The sequence below is a fragment of the Ranitomeya imitator genome, chromosome 5 (assembly GCF_032444005.1).
Source record: "Ranitomeya imitator isolate aRanImi1 chromosome 5, aRanImi1.pri, whole genome shotgun sequence".
Classification (NCBI taxonomy): Eukaryota; Metazoa; Chordata; class Amphibia; order Anura; family Dendrobatidae; genus Ranitomeya; species Ranitomeya imitator.
Window position 1 is genome coordinate 660,924,825 of NC_091286.1, and position 20,683 is coordinate 660,945,507.

General features: G+C 39.3%; 1 protein-coding gene across 2 annotated transcripts in view; it reads right to left on the minus strand.

The window, feature by feature from the left end:
- RUNX2 (RUNX family transcription factor 2) overlaps window positions 1-20,683 on the minus strand; it is a 280,535-nt gene that overhangs the window by 62,686 nt on the left and 197,166 nt on the right. For both annotated transcript variants that reach the window (XM_069728219.1, XM_069728218.1), the window contains exon 5: window positions 13,161-13,265. In XM_069728219.1, coding sequence (XP_069584320.1) covers window positions 13,161-13,265 — 105 coding nt within the window. The remainder of the gene's footprint in view (window positions 1-13,160; window positions 13,266-20,683) is intronic.

Here is a 20,683-nt window from a genome sequence, read left to right on the forward strand (position 1 = left end):
TGGGGTACAGGATAATGACACTGACACTGGGGGTACAGGATAATGACACTGACACTTGGGGTACAGGATAATGACACTGACACACAGGGTACAGGATAATGACACTGACACTTGGGGTACAGGATAATGACACTGACACTCGGGGTACAGGATAATGACACTGACACTTGGGGTACAGGATAATGATACTGACACTTGGGGTACAGGATAATGACACTGACACTGGGGGTACAGGATAATGACAGTGACACTCGGGGTACAGGATAATGACACTGACACACAGGGTACAGGATAATGACACTGACACTCGGGGTACAGGATAATGACGCTGACACTGGGGGTACAGGATGATGACACTGACAGTATTGAGCCACATGATAATGACACTGACACTCGGGGTACAGGATGATGACACTGACACTCGGGGTACAGGATGATGACACTGACACTCGGGGTACAGGATGATGACACTGACACTCGGGGTACAGGATGATGACACTGACAGTATTGAGCCACATGATAATGACTCTGACACTAGGGATGCAGGATGATAAAGCATACATTAGTGGTACTGTACTTTGTATATTATATATCTTATGTACATTGTGCATTATATGTGTTGCATGCTGTATATTACATGTTTTATGTATATTGTATATTATATGTATTGTTTGCTGTATATTATATATCTTATGTATATTGTGTATTATATGTACTATACGCTGTATATTATATATCTTATGTATATTGTGTATTATATGTACTGTACGCTGTATATTATATATCTTAGTTATATTGTGTATTATATGTACTGTACGCTGTATATTATATATCTTATGTATATTGCATATTATATGTACTGTACGCTTTATATTACTGTATATATCTTATGTATATTGTGTATTATATGTATTTTATGCTGTATATTATTATTATTGATATATGATATATCTATATCTATATATATATATATATATATATATATGGTATATGATAAATCTTATGTATATTGTGTATTATATGTACTGTACGCTGTATATTATATTTCTTATGTATATTGTGTATTATATGTATTGTTCGCTGTATATTATATATCTTATGTATATTGTGTATTATATGTACTGTACCCTGTATATTATATATCTTATGTATATTGCGTATTATATGTGTTGTACGCTGTATATTTTATATCTTATGTATATTGCGTATTATATGTACTGTACGCTGTATATTATATATCTTATGTATATTGTGTATTATATGTACTGTACGCTGTATATTATATATCTTATGTATATTGTGTATTATATGTACTGTACGCTGTATATTATATATCTTATGTATATTGCATATTATATGTACTGTACGCTTTATATTACTGTATATATCTTATGTATATTGTGTATTATATGTATTTTATGCTGTATATTATTATTATTGATATATGATATATCTATATCTATATATATATATATATATATATATGGTATATGATATATCTTATGTATATTGTGTATTATATGTACTGTACGCTGTATATTATATATCTTATGTATATTGTGTATTATATGTACTGTACGCTGTATATTATATATCTTATGTATATTGCATACTATATGTACTGTACGCTTTATATTACTGTATATATCTTATGTATATTGTGTATTATATGTATTTTATGCTGCATATTATTATTATTGATATATGATATATCTATATCTATATCTATATATATATATATGGTATATGATATATCTTATGTATATTGTGTATTATATGTACTATACGCTGTATATTATATATCTTATGTATATTGTGTATTATATGTACTGTACGCTGTATATTATATATCTTAGTTATATTGTGTATTATATGTACTGTACGCTGTATATTATATATCTTATGTATATTGTGTATTATATGTACTGTACGCTGTATATTATATATCTTATGTATATTGTGTATTATATGTACTGTACGCTGTATATTATATATCTTATGTATATTGCATATTATATGTACTGTACGCTTTATATTACTGTATATATCTTATGTATATTGTGTATTATATGTATTTTATGCTGTATATTATTATTATTGATATATGATATATCTATATCTATATATATATATATATATATATGGTATATGATATATCTTATGTATATTGTGTATTATATGTACTGTACGCTGTATATTATATATCTTATGTATATTGTGTATTATATGTATTGTATGCTGTATATTATATTTCTTATGTATATTGTGTATTATATGTATTGTTCGCTGTATATTATATATCTTATGTATATTGTGTATTATATGTACTGTACCCTGTATATTATATATCTTATGTATATTGCGTATTATATGTGTTGTACGCTGTATATTTTATATCTTATGTATATTGCGTATTATATGTACTGTACGCTGTATATTATATATCTTATGTATATTGTGTATTATATGTACTGTACGCTGTATATTTTATATGTTATGTATATTGCGTATTATATGTACTGTACGCTGTATATTATATATCTTATGTATATTGTGTATTATATGTACTGTACGCTTTATATTACTGTATATATCTTATGTATATTGTGTATTATATGTATTGTATGCTGTATATTATTATTATTGATATATGATATATCTATATATATATATATAGTATATGATATATCTTATGTATATTGTGTATTATATGTACTGTACACTGTATATTATATATCTTATGTATATTGTGTATTATATGTGTATACGCTGTATATTATATATCTTATGTATATTGTGTACTAGATTCTGGCCCGATTCTAACGCATCGGGTATTCTAGAATATGCATGTCCCCGTAGTATATGGACAATGATGATTCCAGAATTCGCGGCAGACTGTGCCCATCGCTGATTGGTCGAGGCAACCTTTATGACATCATCGTTGCCATGGCAACCATTATCACATCTACGTCGATACTGTGCCCGTCGCTGGATCAGAAACGTGGGATTTCTACGTCCTTTATGACATCATCGTCGCTGTGCCCGTCGCTGATTGGTCGAGGCCTGGCGGCTTCAACCAATCAGAGACGCGGGATGTCTACGTCCTTTATGACATCATCGTCGCTGTGCCCGTCGCTGATTGGTCGAGGCCTGGCGGCTTCGACCAATCAGAGACGCGGGATTTCTATGTCGATACTGTGCTCTTCGCTGATTGCAACCAATCAGAGACGCGGGATGTCTACGTCCTTTATGACATCATCGTCGCTGTGCCCGTCTCTGATTGGTCGAAGCCGCCAGGCTTTCTATGTCGATACTGTTGATATGGATTTCTATGTCGATACTGTGCTCGTCGCTGATGGCAACCATTATGACATCATCGTTGCTGTGCCCGTTGCTGATTGGTCGAGGCCTCGACCAATCAGAGAGCCGGGATTTCCAGGACAGACAGACAGACAGACAGACAGACGGAAAAACCCTTAGACGATTATATATATAGATTATATGTATTGTATGCTGTATATGATATACCTTATGTATATTGTGTATTGTATGTACTGTACGCTGTATATATCTTATGTATATTGTGTATTATATGTATTGTACGCTGTATATTATATATCTTATGTATATTGTGTATTATATGTACTGTACGCTGTATATTATATATCTTATGTATATTGTGTATTATATGTACTGTACGCTGTATATTATATATCTTATGTATGTTGTGTATTATATGTACTGTACGCTGTATATTATATATCTTATGTATATTGTGTATTATATGTACTGTACGCTGTATATTATATATCTTATGTATATTGTGTATTATATGTACTGTACGCTGTATATTATATATCTTATGTATATTGCGTATTATATGTATTGTACGCTGTATATTATATATCTTATGTATATTGCATATTATATGTAGTGTACGCTGTATATTATATATCTTATGTATATTGCGTATTATATGTACTGTACGCTGTATATTATATATCTTATGTATATTGCGTATTATATGTACTGTACGCTGTATATTATATATCTTATGTATATTGTGTATTATATGTACTGTACGCTGTATATTATATATCTTATGTATATTGTGTATTATATGTACTGTACGCTGTATATTATATATCTTATGTATATTGTGTATTATATGTACTGTACGCTGTATATTATATATCTTATGTATATTGTGTATTATATGTACTGTACGCTGTATATTATATATCTTATGTATATTGCGTATTATATGTACTGTACGCTGTATATTATATATCTTATGTATATTGTGTATTATATGTACTGTACGCTGTATATTATATATCTTATGTATATTGCGTATTATATGTACTGTACGCTGTATATTATATATCTTATGTATATTGCGTATTATATGTGTTGTACGCTGTATATTATATATCTTATGTATATTGTGTATTATATGTACTGTACGCTGTATATTATATATCTTATGTATATTGCGTATTATATGTACTGTACGCTGTATATTATATATCTTATGTATATTGCGTATTATATGTACTGTACGCTGTATATTATATATCTTATGTATATTGCGTATTATATGTGTTGTACGCTGTATATTATATATCTTATGTATATTGTGTATTATATGTACTGTACGCTGTATATTATATATCTTATGTATATTGCGTATTATATGTACTGTACGCTGTATATTATATATCTTATGTATATTGCGTATTATATGTACTGTACGCTGTATATTATATATCTTATATATATTGCGTATTATATGTGTTGTACGCTGTATATTATATATCTTATGTATATTGTGTGTTATATGCACTGTATGTTGTATATTATATATCTTATGTATATTGTATATTATATGTGTTGTACGCTGTATATTATATATCTTATGTATATTGTGTGTTATATGTACTGTACGCTGTATATTATATATCTTATGTATATTGTGTGTTATATGCACTGTATGTTGTATATTATGTATGCTATGTATATTGTGCAGTATGTATATTTTGTATTATGTAGTAATGGGGCTGATATGTCATCTCTGATTGGGGGGACAATGGACAGGACTGGGGGGTCGTGTAGATGTGTCTTGCTCCGCCATGCCGCCTGCAGGAATGTGTACACAGCCTGTGTATCCTTGCAGCAGTTTTCTCAGAAGGTTGCTTAATAAAAATGCCTCTCGATGTGTCATTTCCTGCCTGGACAACAGCCGAGCCCCTGACAGTCAAAGGGAGAGAACAGCAGACTGAATGATGAGTCCTGAGACCCCGAGGAGGCTGGAGGACAGACACTGTGTGCACGGCCTGCATAGTGGCATCCACACTGCCCGTCCACCTCTAACACAAGCTTTAGGGGTCCCTTAGCTTTGGGAGTAAAAGCATGTCCACACATCACGCAGACAGGAGATGTGTAATGCTTCATTTACCCTGCGGAGGCGCTGCAGCAAAACCAAACACACCTACAATATCAGTCATGGTAAAATGTCAAACTTAAAGAAGTTGTCTATTATGGGAAAAACATGGATAACTTTTTTTCAAAACTTTTTTTTTTTTCCCCCCAAAACAGCGCCACCCCTCCGTCTTCATGTTGTGTCTGGTACTGCAGTTCAGCTCCATTGAAGTGAATGGGGCAGAATCTGTAATACCACATTCAATATTGAAGGGGGATCGCATTACAGCCAGTTATGGCACAACGTTTGCTGGTAGTCCGGGATTATGGAGACACTTAGATTTGCATTGTAGCTGCATACATAAAACGGTACGGGATTTTCAATCAAATTTGTCTAATTTTCCTATTTTAGATGCATTGGAGCAATAGAAAGAATAATGTGGAGCTGAGGATGGATGCATTGCTTTTTACCCGCGGTCCATAGGGCTGGAGTGGCCGCGTCACACAGGAAGTCGTCCTCTATGATCGGTATTTGGGACGTCTGGCGCTTCTGGTCCCCGCGGGTGTGAATCATCCCACGGTCGCCCTCCCCTGGTTTTTATGCCATGGGGAAGCAATCGGAAATCCGGTCTCTCCTCTTTCTCATCTGGGATGTAGATGTCGAGGGAGTTCACGCATGCTTCCAGTTCCTCTGTCTGTCTACGTCCACTCCTCTGAAGGTGGATCTCCAGCGCTCAATTTATATTCTCAAAAGTTTTGGATTCTTTTGCAAGTCGGCTCAATATGGTAAATGGTTCAAATAGCAAAATGTTTGTAAAAAAAACACACAAAAAAAACAACTTGGTAATTTTCCTTTTATTAAAAATCCCCTCTTTTCTAAAGAACCAAGGAATTGTATAGTTTACACCTCATTGCCAAGGTTACTACCCACCTCAGAAGTGGCCGGTTTCCTAGGCAAGGTGCACTTTTGCGAGCAGTTTGCTTGGAAGATGGGACGGCACAGTGGCTCAGTGGTTTGCACTGTTACTTTACAGCGCTTGGGGTCCTGGGTTCAAATTCCACCAAGGACAACGTCTGCAAGGAGTTTGCATGTTCTCCCCGTGTTTCTGTGGGTTTCCTCCGGGCACTCCAAAGACAGAATGATAGGGACTTTATATTGTGAGCCCCATTGGGCAGTGATGATGATCTCTGTAAAGTGCTGCAGAATATGATGGCGCTATATAAGCAATGCATAGAAAAGGAGCAGCATCGGAGGCCTGAGTGGTCAATCGTTAGCAGTGCACAACCCCAGACAAGCAGAAAACCCAAAGGTATAGGAGTGGTGCGCTCATGAAAATTGAAAGTGGTGGTGGTGCACTCATGAAAATTGAAAGTGGTGTCAGTACGCTCACGAAGACTGAAAGTGGCGGCAGTGCGCTCACGAAGACTGAAAGTTGTGGCAGTGCACTCAGAAAGACTGAAAGTGGTGGCAGTGCGCTCACGAAGACTAAAAGTGGTGGCAGTGCGCTCACAAAGACTGAAAGTGGTGGCGGTGCGCTCACGAAGACTGAAAGTGGTGGCAGTGCACTCACGAAGACTAAAAGTGGTGGCAGTGCGCTCACGAAGACTGAAAGTGGTGGCAGTGCGCTCATGAAGACTAAAAGTGGTGGCAGTGCGCTCACGAAGAATGAAAGTGGTGGTGAGCTCATGAAGACTAAAAGTGGTGGCAGTGCGCTCACAAAGACTGAAAGTGGTGTCAGTACACTCACGAAGACTGAAAGTGGTGGTGGTGCACTCATGAAAATTGAAAGTGGTGTCAGTACGCTCACGAAGACTGAAAGTGGCGGCAGTGCGCTCACGAAGACTAAAAGTGGTGGCAGTGCGCTCACAAAGACTGAAAGTGGTGGCGGTGCGCTCACGAAGACTAAAAGTGGTGGCAGTGCGCTCACAAAGACTGAAAGTGGTGGCAGTGCGCTCACGAAGACTAAAAGTGGTGGCAGTGCGCTCACGAAGACTGAAAGTGGTGGCAGTGCGCTCACGAAGACTAAAAGTGGTGGCAGTGCGCTCACGAAGAATGAAAGTGGTAGCGGTGCGCTCATGAAGATTGAAAGTGGTGGTGAGCTCATGAAGACTAAAAGTGGTGGCAGTGCGCTCACGAAGACTGAAAGTGGTAGTGGTGCGCTCATTAATATTGAAAGTGATACAACCCCTTTAAAGACTATATAAGAAGAAAGTTATAAAACTTTGTAAAATACTTTGTGCTTCAATTTGTTACAATGTATCAGTCAATGACGTAACTATGATAGGTGCAGAGGTTGGGCCGTAGCGCTTAGGGGCTCAGAAGTCGATTTGGCCCATATGAAAGAATACACTTTCTCCCTGCGCTCCTCCGTCTCCCTGCAAACCCTGCCCAGGTCCCAAAGGATGGGATAAAGGACTTGGAGAGTGCCGCTCTCTCCATTCTTCAATCAGATGAATACTTTTAAAGACCTGAGATACTTTGGGGCCATGTTGGAAATGTTGCATTGGGGCCCATGAGCTTCAAGTTATGCCACTGGTATCAGTACAAACATCAGCCTGGACTCAGGAAATGGGAGGAACATGAGCAGCAAAACGGAAGAATACCAGTATATAACTAAGGTAGAGACAAAATAAGCTTTTCTGAGAGAGCAAAGAAATTTATAAATGAACAATAAACAGCAGGTAATGTAACTGATCACTAAACTTGCATTAGCCCAGGGGGCCCGATCCTCCGGTAGCACAGCACCTCCATTACACTTAACCCTCCTGTACACGACACACAAGAACATTTCCTGTATCGGAATTTCACTGGAGTTGTGTAGGAAAGGGACCTGCTTACTGCTTAGTTCAATAGCTAAGCCAACCCCCTCCGTCACAGAGAAGGATGCTAGCTTAAAGGAAACCTGACCTCTAGTAGTAACTCTATTCCTGGACATCCACCAGTTTGTGCTTCAACTGTGTCATAGTGTGATTGGTTCTGTGTCTGAAAGGGGCTTGCTGATTGTTTGCTTCAATAGTTAAAGGCAACCTGTCAAACCTTAAAACACTATTAATCTGCAGATATATGGGTCATCTGCAGGTTGTTACAATGTTGTCTGGCCACCTTACTGAAAGAGTGGCTACCGGAAGGAAATTACATTTATTCCTCCCAGGAGATATCGTCTTTCAGTCACAGAGGCACGGCCGACACCCACCGGCTTTCAGTCATAGAGGCACGGCCGACACCCACCGGCTTTCAGTCATAGAGGTGAGGCCGACACCCACCGGCTTTCAGTCATAGAGGTGAGGCCGACACCCACCGGCTTTCAGTCATAGAGGTGAGGCCGACACCCACCGGCTTTCAGTCATAGAGGTGAGGCCGACACCCACTGGCTTTCAGTCATAGAGGTGAGGCCTACACCTTCCGGCTTTCAGTCATAGAGGTGAGGCCGACACCCTCCGGCTTTCAGTCATAGAGGTGAGGCCGACACCCACTGGCTTTCAGTCATAGAGGTGAGGCCGACACCCTCTGGCTTTCAGTCATAGAGGCGCAGCTGAAACCTGCCGGCTTTCAGTCATAGAGGCGTGGCCGACACGGCTACAATGACACAGTACACTGTGATCAGCTACTATGAGCACCGACTTGACAGTTGCCTCAGCACTGATTCAAGGTGTAAATCAAAGTGCCAAGGCGTGCTCCCAGCTGCCACTCACTGAGTACTGAGCAATGACTAGCTACATCGGCTGCGCCTCTATGACTGAAAGCCAGTGGCTTCCAGGAGGAATAAGATTCTATTCTATGATTGCTCAATGCAACCCCAACCCCTGCTCAATGTAACCCCAACCCAACATTGTGTCATTGTCATGCTCCATCTCTTAATTATTTCTTGCTACCCTGCTGATATACATATCCTTTCGGCCACAAATTCTGTGATTGCATAGGCTAACACAACCTCCATAAAATACTGGAGCCAATGTGATAATAACATAGCTTCCCATAGGCCCCCACAACTGCCCTTCGAAATCTCATCCAACATCGGGAGGAACCGGCACTAGTTCCCAGCTATCACTACTTTATATGAGAGACTGGGGACAAGACCCTCAGGCATACTGCCCCTTTTCTATTTTGCTTACCATCTACTAATAAAGGGCATTGCGTAGCATCTAAAGGATGTGGCCGGCCTGAGATAGCCCCTTGCCTTTATGTGGTTAGAAAGAGTTAATTAGCAGCGCTCCCTGAATGTTTCCTGTGCATAGCGCCCAGCCAGAAGTCCCTTCATCAGACTAACCTCACGGGACAGGAAATGGGTGGGACCTAGTTATGCAAAACTTTTCTAAAAAGTTGTCAAGTGTGCCTTCCTCCAAAATAGAAAGCACTTAACCACTTATAAGGGTTCTCACATAACATATATCACCTCTCCTACATGTTTATGAGCGCAGCTCCCAAGAACAGTCCTCCCAAAGTCCTCGGTATGAAAGAAGCTTTAGTGAGCATGTGCGACCACTGATCAATCAGTGGTGGTCGCACATGCTCAGTGACATTTCATTCACACAGGGGACTTTGACACAAAGGGACGAATTTCTTATTGCATTCGTCTAGATTTTTTGTCTTGTCTTTGGTGTATTTCGCCTATTTTTTATTTGCACCTTATTATTCTTTTAACTCGCACTTTTTTTAAAGGATATTTTTTATGTGTTTCTCTTGTTTTCTTGTTTTTTTTTTAGGTTCATCATTGTGGTCGGGGTTTGGAGCTTCCAGACTTTTGTGCAACTTTGGAATGAGTCACAATAATTTTTGTCTTATAGTACCCAAACTGGAGCGGGTTTATGCACATTTGATGCTTTTTGGGCAAATATTTTGCAACATATTTGCTGAATAATCGACTTTTCGGAGCTACAAAGTAAAAAATAAAGAGTATATTTTTTAATTTGCACATTATCCACTGAACCCCCTGCTGTGAAAATTATTAGGACCAAAAAATGGCATCAAATGACACAAAGCAAAAAAAAGAAAAAAGAAAAGTGACATAAAAAAAAATGCAAATAAGATATTGGGCTCAAAGTTTCCCAAACTGGCCTGAACTTTTGACGTCTGCATCCTCACTGCTGGACACTGAGAACTATTCCTTCTCCTTCCGTTTATCTGTCTGGCATAAATCATTCCTTTTCATAACATTTTCCCGTCTTATCAGCAGAATATAAATATTTCTCGCAGACTCTGGGCATTCGACCTTAAAGAGTCACTCTGACACTCTGCTATCTGCTGTACACACGGGGGCTGCACGGTGTCAGTCCAGGGAGATTTCAGTGAAACATCTCTAGACGAATGCAAGGAAACCCGGTTCATTTAGCTGTATCCAACCGCGGTAATTGCTCCTAATTCTGCATATGAAGCTATTATTTCCGCTATCAGACGATTGCTATAAATGTGGCGTTTTTTTACAGGTCTGGGTACAATTTAAGCTCCTGGGTAACGTCTTTCGATCTGTACAATACCCATGAGTATTACCAATTTATCACTTCCCGGATTTAAAAAAAAAACAAGACTGTAATGCCTCATTTAGCCTGTGGGGGCAGTGCAGAATAACGTAACACTTACAGGTTTCGTAGAGATTACAGCTGATCGCCAGCTGGTGTTTTTAACAAGTCTGGGTACAATCTCCTGGGTAATGTCTATCGATCTGTACAGGACTCTTCAGTATTACAAACGTATCACTTCCCAGATTTAAAAAACAAGACTGTAATACCTCATTCAGCCTGTGGGGGCAGTGCAGAATAACTGAACACTTACCACGTACAGGTTTTGCAGAGATTACAGCTGATCCCTAGCTGGTGTTTTTAACAAATCTGAGTACTTAACCTCCTGGGCAATGTCTACCGATCTGAACAGAACTGCAAAGTATTACCAATTTATGACTTTCCCAATTAGATAATCAAGACTGTAATGCCTCATTCAGCCTGTGGGGGCAGTGTAGAATAACTGAACACTTACAGGTTTTGCAGAGATTACAGCTGAACCTTAGCTGGTATTTTTAACAAGTCTCAGTACAATTTAATTGCCTGGGTAATATCTACCGATCTGCACAGAACTGCTGAGTATTACCAATTTATCACTTTCCCAATTAGATAATCAAGACTGTAATACCTCATTCAGCCTGTGGGGGCAGTGCAGAATAACTGAACACTTACAGGTTTTACAGAGATCACAGCTGATCCCTAGCTGGTGTTTTTAACAAGTCTGAGTACAATGTCTAACGATCTGCACAGAACTGCGGAGTATTACCAATTTATCACTTTCCAAATTAGATTATCAAGACTGTAATACCTCATTCAGCCTGTGGGGGCAGTGCAGAATAACTGAACACTTACAGGTTTTACAGAGATCACAGCTGATCCCTAGCTGGTGTTTTTAACAAGTCTGAGTACAATGTCTAACGATCTGCACAGAACTGCGGAGTATTACCAATTTATCACTTTCCAAATTAGATTATCAAGACTGTAATACCTCATTCAGCCTGTGGGGGCAGTGCAGAATAACTGAACACTTACAGGTTTTAAAGAGATCACAGCTGATCCCTAGCTGGTGTTTTTAACAAGTCTGAGTACAATGTCTAACGATCTGCACAGAACTGCGGAGTATTACCAATTTATCACTTTCCAAATTAGATTATCAAGACTGTAATACCTCATTCAGCCTGTGGGGGCAGTGCAGAATAACTGAACAGTTACAGGTTTTAAAGAGATCACAGCTGATCCCTAGCTGGTGTTTTTAACAAGTCTGAGTACAATGTCTACCGATCTGCACAGAACTGCGGAGTATTTCCAATTTATCACTTTCCAAATTAGATTATCAAGACTGTAATACCTCATTCAGCCTGTGGGGGCAGTGCAGAATAACTGAACAGTTACAGGTTTTAAAGAGATCACAGCTGATCCCTAGCTGGTGTTTTTAACAAGTCTGAGTACAATGTCTACCGATCTGCACAGAACTGCGGAGTATTTCCAATTTATCACTTTCCAAATTAGATTATCAAGACTGTAATACCTCATTCAGCCTGTGGGGGCAGTGCAGAATAACTGAACACTTACAGGTTTTGCAGAGATTACAGTTGACCGCCAAAATTTAGATGCCCATATTATTAGGGAATACTCCTTAGAAAAAGGGACACTTTCTTTAAAGGGGTTTGTAAATAGTCAAATCAGGAACAGCACCAATCTTGTCCAAGCTAGTGAACTGTAATACCAGGCACAGCCTAAAAACAAAAGGGGCGCTGTTTTTTTGAAAAGAAGGATATTATTTCTGATCTTGTCTGACTCTTATAATAATCATTGTGTGATTAAGAGTCCATATACTTTGTGGTTCAAATCCTTTCTATTTCCAAGATCTCTGCTTGCTGTCAACGTATGGAAATATCCTCGGCTACGTCGACAGGGACTCATGCCCAAAGGACTGGCTTCACTGGATATATTAGCAAGAGGCAATCAGGGCTGAGAATGAATGAAGGGGGTTTGAGGTGGCGGTGGGAGGGGGGCAACAAGCCATTTTGCTGTGGCCAGGGTATTAAGAAACAATGCTAGGGTGAAAGAGAGAACTCGGTCAAGCCTGGCATCTACACTTTGCATGTTAAACCGGCATAATCCCATTCACTGACAGCGAGCAGAGTCCTTAAAATGACACCGAAAACACAACAAGCAAAGGAGAATCTTATTACATAGGTTACGTCTACATTGAGACGACAGCATAGCGATCTGGGACTTACGTCTTGGTTCCCGCGGCCCGTCCACCGTCACTTTTATGGCTCTGTGGTAGGTGGCGACTTGAGGTGGGTTGGTAAAGACAGTAATGGTCAACGTAAAGCTCTTTCCTGCAATGGAGAATATTACAGTATATTACATAGGTCTATGTTTGTAGCCGGAATATCCCTTTAAAGTATTTTTTTTTTTCCACTTATTATTCAGTTTGGCTTTTCTCCAAAATTTTTTATTTTTCTTCCTGCAAAAAACTGTCAACAAACTGCTGTTCACAGATCTGTTATTGCAATTGTTTTGGGTTGTGGAATAAATTATTGATTAATTTTTAGTTAAATGCATGTATTGAAGGCTAAAAAAAAAAAATAATTTTTGCAATTAAAATTTTTGCACCCATTTTTTTTTATTATTATTATTTTGGCTCTTCGTTTCTCTCTATATTAAACTTTGGTCATAAATGAGCTGAGAGGAACAAAAAAAAAAAACTGGATTACAAATTCCTCTTCAGATAGTCGCAGCGGGCTCACTGACAGATTCTCAGTTAACTCATTCTGCAGCCAGCATTGGCCAGTGCAACACAGAGGCTGTAGAAAGCAAATAGTGCCACATTTTTTTTTAATGAAATTCAATTGCAAAAATATTGTTTTTGCCCCAATTACATGCATTTAAGCACAAAAAAAAAGCATCCCCAAAGGTGAACAACCCCTTTAAGTGCATATTCTTGCCTTGTTGTCAGCGAGACGTGGGAATACTTTACACTTAACTTCTCGATATATAAAAAATAGATGGATAATAAAAAATGTTAAATATTACGCTCCATCAACGGCAACAGCTTACCTACAAGTATTCAAAAAAGTTGTTTTTACACCCAAAAAAACTTTAAGGGGAGTCCTGGTAGGTAGAACTTATCCCCTACCCATAGGATAGGCAATAACTTTCTATTAGGATACCCCTTCTAGGTATATTGCCTGAAATTGCACTTTTTTTTTTACAGAAACAGTGCCTCCTCTATCCGTAGGCCATCCCTGGTACTACAGATTGTCATCATTCAAGTGAATGATGACAAAATAAAAGTGGCACTGTTTCTAAAATGAAAAAAAAAAAGAATGTATTTTTTTCGTACTCCCGAACAATCCATGCGGATAATATAAGCCAGGACCCTTTTTCATTTTCCCACTTACCAATATTTTTTGAAAATTATAAGGAACCCATTCTTAAAGGGATTGTCCTTACAACACTGCCACTCTCTATATCCTCTAGACATTGCAAAATGGGGGACCATTCCCTTATATTAGACCAAAAAGAACACCCTGGGACAAATATCTTCTCTGGCAGACTCGATGGTCCCCATGAGTGCCGACAACCCCTTAAAGTTGCCCATCACCTTTAGAATGAAGATGAATGATGGATGATAGCGTCATTACAAATTTCACCCGTCGGTAAATTTACTGACACAGAGCCATGGCGCTTCCTCCATTCATTCCTCCATAGGAAATACTGCCTGATAATAATCTGGGATCAGTAGGGAGTCTGCACGCCAGGAGCCATGACGGTTGTAATCTGTTAAATATATGGCGGGTTTTTTTTTTTTTTCTCCAGTGAGAGAAACTTCTGCAAACTGTTTTAGTAGAGGAAAATGTGGGCGGTAAGCGGTGACTCAACAAACCGTCATCATAACACATGTATGGGGATAATTCTGCTCCCGCTGCGTCTGGTGTCAGCGTCCAGCACGTTGTCAGCACTCCTAGGAGTGCTTGAGATATGAAATCCTCACGCTTCATACTTCGTTAGTCCTCACCACCTCAAGTTACAGTGCGAAAATGTATAAAAAAAAAAATCAATCAATTTAGGCTTAAAATATCAAACTTTGCAACTTTAAGGGGGACCTGTCACCAGGACAAAAGTGTCCAGATTTTGCTCTTATGTTATTCCCGTTGCTCATCTGAGTATTCTGTTTTTTGTTTTTTTTTAATCCGCCATACGGGTCCAGAGATATGGGTCTTTATATTTAGTTCTCATTTTTATAGTCTTTGTAAGGGGGCGTGGCTCACAGGATCATGGGGGCGTGTCTTTAGACTGTTCTTCATAATTACCATGTGAGCCACGCCTCCTTAAAAAAGACCATACAAATTAGCACCAAATAAAAGGGCCCATATCTCTGGAACCAAATGGCAGATTTAAATCAAACTAAAGATTAATAATTCAGGAGATGAGGGGGAAATGAAATAAGAGCAAAAACTGGTCGCTTCTGACTTAATGATAGGTCCCCTTTAAATTCCCATAGCCTTCTATTTGTCTGACAGATGTTAAAAAATGTCTTCTGGACCTCCGAAAGGTGATGACTTGGTGATCACTGGAGGTTCCCATCACTGAGACCCCCACTGATTCTGAAAACAGAGGGCTAAAGTGCCCAGATGTAAAAAAAGCAGTGGATGCTCATGTGCGCCATGATTCCATTCACTGTCTATAGGACTATTGTTAATACAAGACTGTATTTATAATGAATAGAGTGCTGATAGGTACGGGTGACCCATGGCATGGGCAAAAAACAGAAAGACTCTTTACCTACCCCCCTTAAAATTACAGGTATGGGTGACCGACCCATGGCATGGGAAAAAAACAGAAAGGGTCCCTACCTTCTCCCCTTAAAATAAAAGTTATGGGTGATCCATGGCATTGGCAAAAAACAGATAGGGTCCATACCTACCCCCCCTTAAAGTTCAAGGTATGGGTGACCATTGCATGGGTAAAAAACAGAAAGCGTCCATACCTACCTATCTCCCTTAAAGTTCCATGTATGGGTGACCCAAGGCATGAGCAAAAAACAGAAAGGGTCCATACCTATCCCCCTTAAAATTCAAGGTATGGTGACCCATGGCATGGGCAAAAAACAGATAAGGTCCATACTTGCCCCCCTTAAAATTCAAGGTATGGGTGACCCATGGGATGGGCGAAAACCAGAAAGGGTCCATACTTGCCCCCCTTAAAATTCAAGGTATGGGTGACCCATGAAATGGGCGAAAACCAGAAAGGGTCCATAAGTACCCCCATTAAAATTCAAGGTATGGGTGACTCATGGCATTGGCAAAAAACAGATAGGGCCCATACCTATCTCCCTTAAAATTCAAGAAAAGGGTGACCCATGGCATGAGCAAAAACCAGAAAGGGTCCATACCTACTCCCCTCAAAATTCAAGACATTTAAGCCCCCATTCCAGAAGCTTCCAGGACGGCTCTAAAATGCTCAATAACTGACCCCAAATTTGTTCCGAATTATTGAACTGTCCAAGGAAAATTGGGACAGTCAGCGACTATGTAGGGGCACATGTTGGATGGTTGAATCCCACCTTTATCCAGAGCCAAATTCAGATATCTGACGGACTGTGTACCCCAGCTCAGCACAGAAAGCATCCTTCCTCTCCTGTGTCAGAAATGGGCGGCTGCAGCCCCTCTTATTGCCCAAAATTGCTCAATGTCCCCTTTTTGTCCCCTTCTAGCCCTTTTTAATAAAATCTCTGCAAACAACACAATGAACCCGTTTCATTATTACATTTTTGTCTTTTTTTTCTCGAGCTTCCGGTGGGATTTTTTTGCCTGTATTTTTATTTGCGCCCTATTCTTTTAATTTGCTCCTTTTTTAAAGTCCATTTTACATGCGCGCACCTGTTATTTTTTTATGTTCTTCCCTGTAGGCAGGAGGTTGGGGTTTCCAAATGATTTGGGCTGATTCATCAGTTGCGATTTTTTAATAAGCCGCAACATTTTTGAGCTAATGTCCTCCAGGTCCTCCCCTTCCTGGGGTGATTTTATGTAGATTTTGCAACATTTTAGACGAACATGTGATTTTTTTTGCACTGAAAGTCTCGATAAAAGGTAAAACATGAAAATAAAGAGCATTTATTTTCTCATTTTACTCAAAATTCATGACCCGCCTGCGCCATTTTGAAGAATTTAGTGCGAAAAATGAAAATAAATTGCACAAAAGCTGCGTAACAGTAAAAACTAGCCTTGTTGCCCATAGCAACCAATCAGGGCACAGCTTTCATTTTCCCAGAGCTGTTTGCAAAATGGAAGCCGAGCTCTGATTGGTTGCTATGGGCAACAAGGCTAGTTTTGTTTTAGTCACTTTTGAAGACATGAGGCCTACTAGGACTCCTTTATCAAAACTGATTGAAAGTAAAATTATTGCTCATAGTAATCAGTTTTGTTAAATGAGTCCTAGTAGGCCTCATATTTTCAACAGTGACTAAAACTAGCCGTATTGCTGATAGCAACCAATCAGAGCTCAGCTTTCATTTTGTAAACAGCTCTGGGAAAATGAAAGCTGTACTCTGATTGGTTGCTATGGGCAACAAGGTTAACTTTTTCGGTTAGGCCGCACAGATAACTAAGGCCTTCAGTAACACTTTCAGCTCTGCTACGTCAGTATTGCACAGGCCTAGATACAAACTTTAACATTCCCGAAAACCCAAAATAGTTGGTTTTGTGGGCAATTTTTGTGTGGCCTGGGGGATTTGTTGACTTTTCTGGGATGACTGTCAAAGTATGGTGTAGATTAAAATTCCTTTAATCCAGTACTAACCCGTGATCCAGAAAGTCTGATAATCCGGCATCCATGTACCTATAATGAATATATCTTGGGGTCTTATTACGGCCTCAATCCTTACTAGTCATTTTGGCATATTTTTCTTCAGCAGTCTAATAATCCAGAATAATCCCCCAACCAAAAAAAATGAAAATTTACTTCAAAATCATAGAATTTCATGTATATTTTGTAAATTGCCTACAAAGCCAGATGAATGGCATAAGACAAGAGGTTCTGGAGAGGAGGACCCGGGGTGGGCCCCTCGTAGTGTAAGAAGTGCAGTGAAGGATAGGAGGGCAAGTACGGGCCCATATCTCCATCATCAGACACTAGAGGAATCTCCAATCTTCCGCAAACTCCCGCCTGCTTCAAAGGCGAAGCTAAAAAAGCCCGGTTTTCTCTCCATTAAGATCATAAGAATGGAGGAAGGAAGGGGGTCACTTCTGTTTGGACATAATTACTCCCCATCAAAAGGGCCTTTCTTCATCTCCCATGCGTGAAAACCCTGCTAGCAGCTACGTCTGCCCCTTTTCCCCACCGCCTTCCGAAATATTAAAATGACTACTTGGGACACGGCCAAAGCCCCGGGTCTATATGGTAACAAGGAGAACATCCTTTGTTTTTCTTTTAAGTCTCTAGGATAAATAGGTTCTGGCGAGGAGCGCACTTTCCTTGTGCCTTATAACTTCCTTGGGTCGCGGGTCACAGCAGCGTTATAAACACTGCGGGTCACAGCAGCTGAGATACTTAATATAACGGTGAGGGGAACATCTGTACTTTTTTTTTTCCTGCTAAGTCGGTGTATCTAAGCTTATCACGTGTGATACAACCTTAAAGAACCACATGTAATATTTTTGGTGGTGTATCTAAGAATATGAAGTGAGATACTGCCTACTGAGGTGGTGTATCTAAGCTTATCACGTGTGATACAACCTCAAAGAACCACATGTAATATTTTTGGTGGTGTATCTAAGAATATGAAGTGAGATACTGCCTACTGAGGCGGTGTATCTAAGCTTATCATGTGTGATACAACCTCAAAGAACCACATGTAATATTATTGGTGGTGTATCTAAGAATATGAAGTGAGATACTGCCTACTGAGGCGGTGTATCTAAGCTTATCATGTGTGATACAACCTCAAAGAACCACATGTAATATTATTGGTGGTGTATCTAAGAATATGATGTGGGATACTGCCTACCGAGGCGGTGTATCTAAGCTTATCATGTGTGATACACCCTCAAAGAACCACATGTAATATTATTGGTGGTGTATCTAAGAATATGACGTGGGATACTGCCTACTGAGGCGGTGTATCTAAGCTTATCATGTGTGATACACCCTCAAAGAACCACATGTAATATTATTGGTGGTGTATCTAAGAATATGATGTGGGATACTGCCTACTGAGGCGGTGTATCTAAGCTTATCATGTGTGATACACCCTCAAAGAACCACATGTAATATTTTTGGTGGTGTATCTAAGAATATGACGTGGGGTACTGCCTACTGAGGCGGTGTATCTAAGCTTATCATGTGTGATACACCCTCAAAGAATCACATGTAATATTATTGGTGGTGTATCTAAGAATATGACGTGGGATGCTGCCTACTGAGGCGGTGTATCTAAGCTTATCATGTGTGATACACCCTCAAAGAAACACATGTAATATTATTGGTGGTGTATCTAAGAATATGATGTGGGATACTGCCTACTGAGGCGGTGTATCTAAGCTTATCATGTGTGATACACCCTCAAAGAAACACATGTAATATTATTGGTGGTGTATCTAAGAATATGACATGGGATGCTGCCTACTGAGGCGGTGTATCTAAGCTTATCATGTGTGATACACCCTCAAAGAAACACATGTAATATTATTGGTGGTGTATCTAAGAATATGACATGGGATGCTGCCTACTGAGGCGGTGTATCTAAGCTTATCATGTGTGATACACCCTCAAAGAATCACATGTAATATTATTGGTGGTGTATCTAAGAATATGATGTGGGATACTGCCTACTGAGGCGGTGTATCTAAGCTTATCATGTGTGATACACCCTCAAAGAATCACATGTAATATTATTGGTGGTGTATCTAAGAATATGATGTGGGATACTGCCTACTGAGGCGGTGTATCTAAGCTTATCATGTGTGATACACCCTCAAAGAAACACATGTAATATTATTGGTGGTGTATCTAAGAATATGACATGGGATGCTGCCTACTGAGGCGGTGTATCTAAGCTTATCATGTGTGATACACCCTCAAAGAACCACATGTAATATTTTTGGTAGTGTATCTAAGAATATGATGTGGGATACTGCCTACCGAGGCAGTGTATCTAAGCTTATCATGTGTGATACACCCTCAAAGAACCACATGTAATATTATTGGTGGTGTATCTAAGAATATGATGTGGGATACTGCCTACCGAGGCAGTGTATCTAAGCTTATCATGTGTGATACACCCTCAAAGAACCACATGTAATATTATTGGTGGTGTATCTAAGAATATGACATGGGATACTGCCTACTGAGGCGGTGTATCTAAGCTTATCATGTGTGATACAACCTCAAAGAACCACATGTAATATTTTTGGTGCTGTATCTAAGAATATGACGTGGGATACTGCCTAATGAGGCGGTGTATCTAAGCTTATCATGTGTGATACACCCTCAAAGAAACACATGTAATATTATTGGTGGTGTATCTAAGAATATGACATGGGATGCTGCCTACTGAGGCGGTGTATCTAAGCTTATCATGTGTGATACACCCTCAAAGAACCACATGTAATATTATTGGTAGTGTATCTAAGAATATGATGTGGGATACTGCCTACCGAGGCAGTGTATCTAAGCTTATCATGTGTGATACACCCTCAAAGAACCACATGTAATATTATTGGTGGTGTATCTAAGAATATGATGTGGGATACTG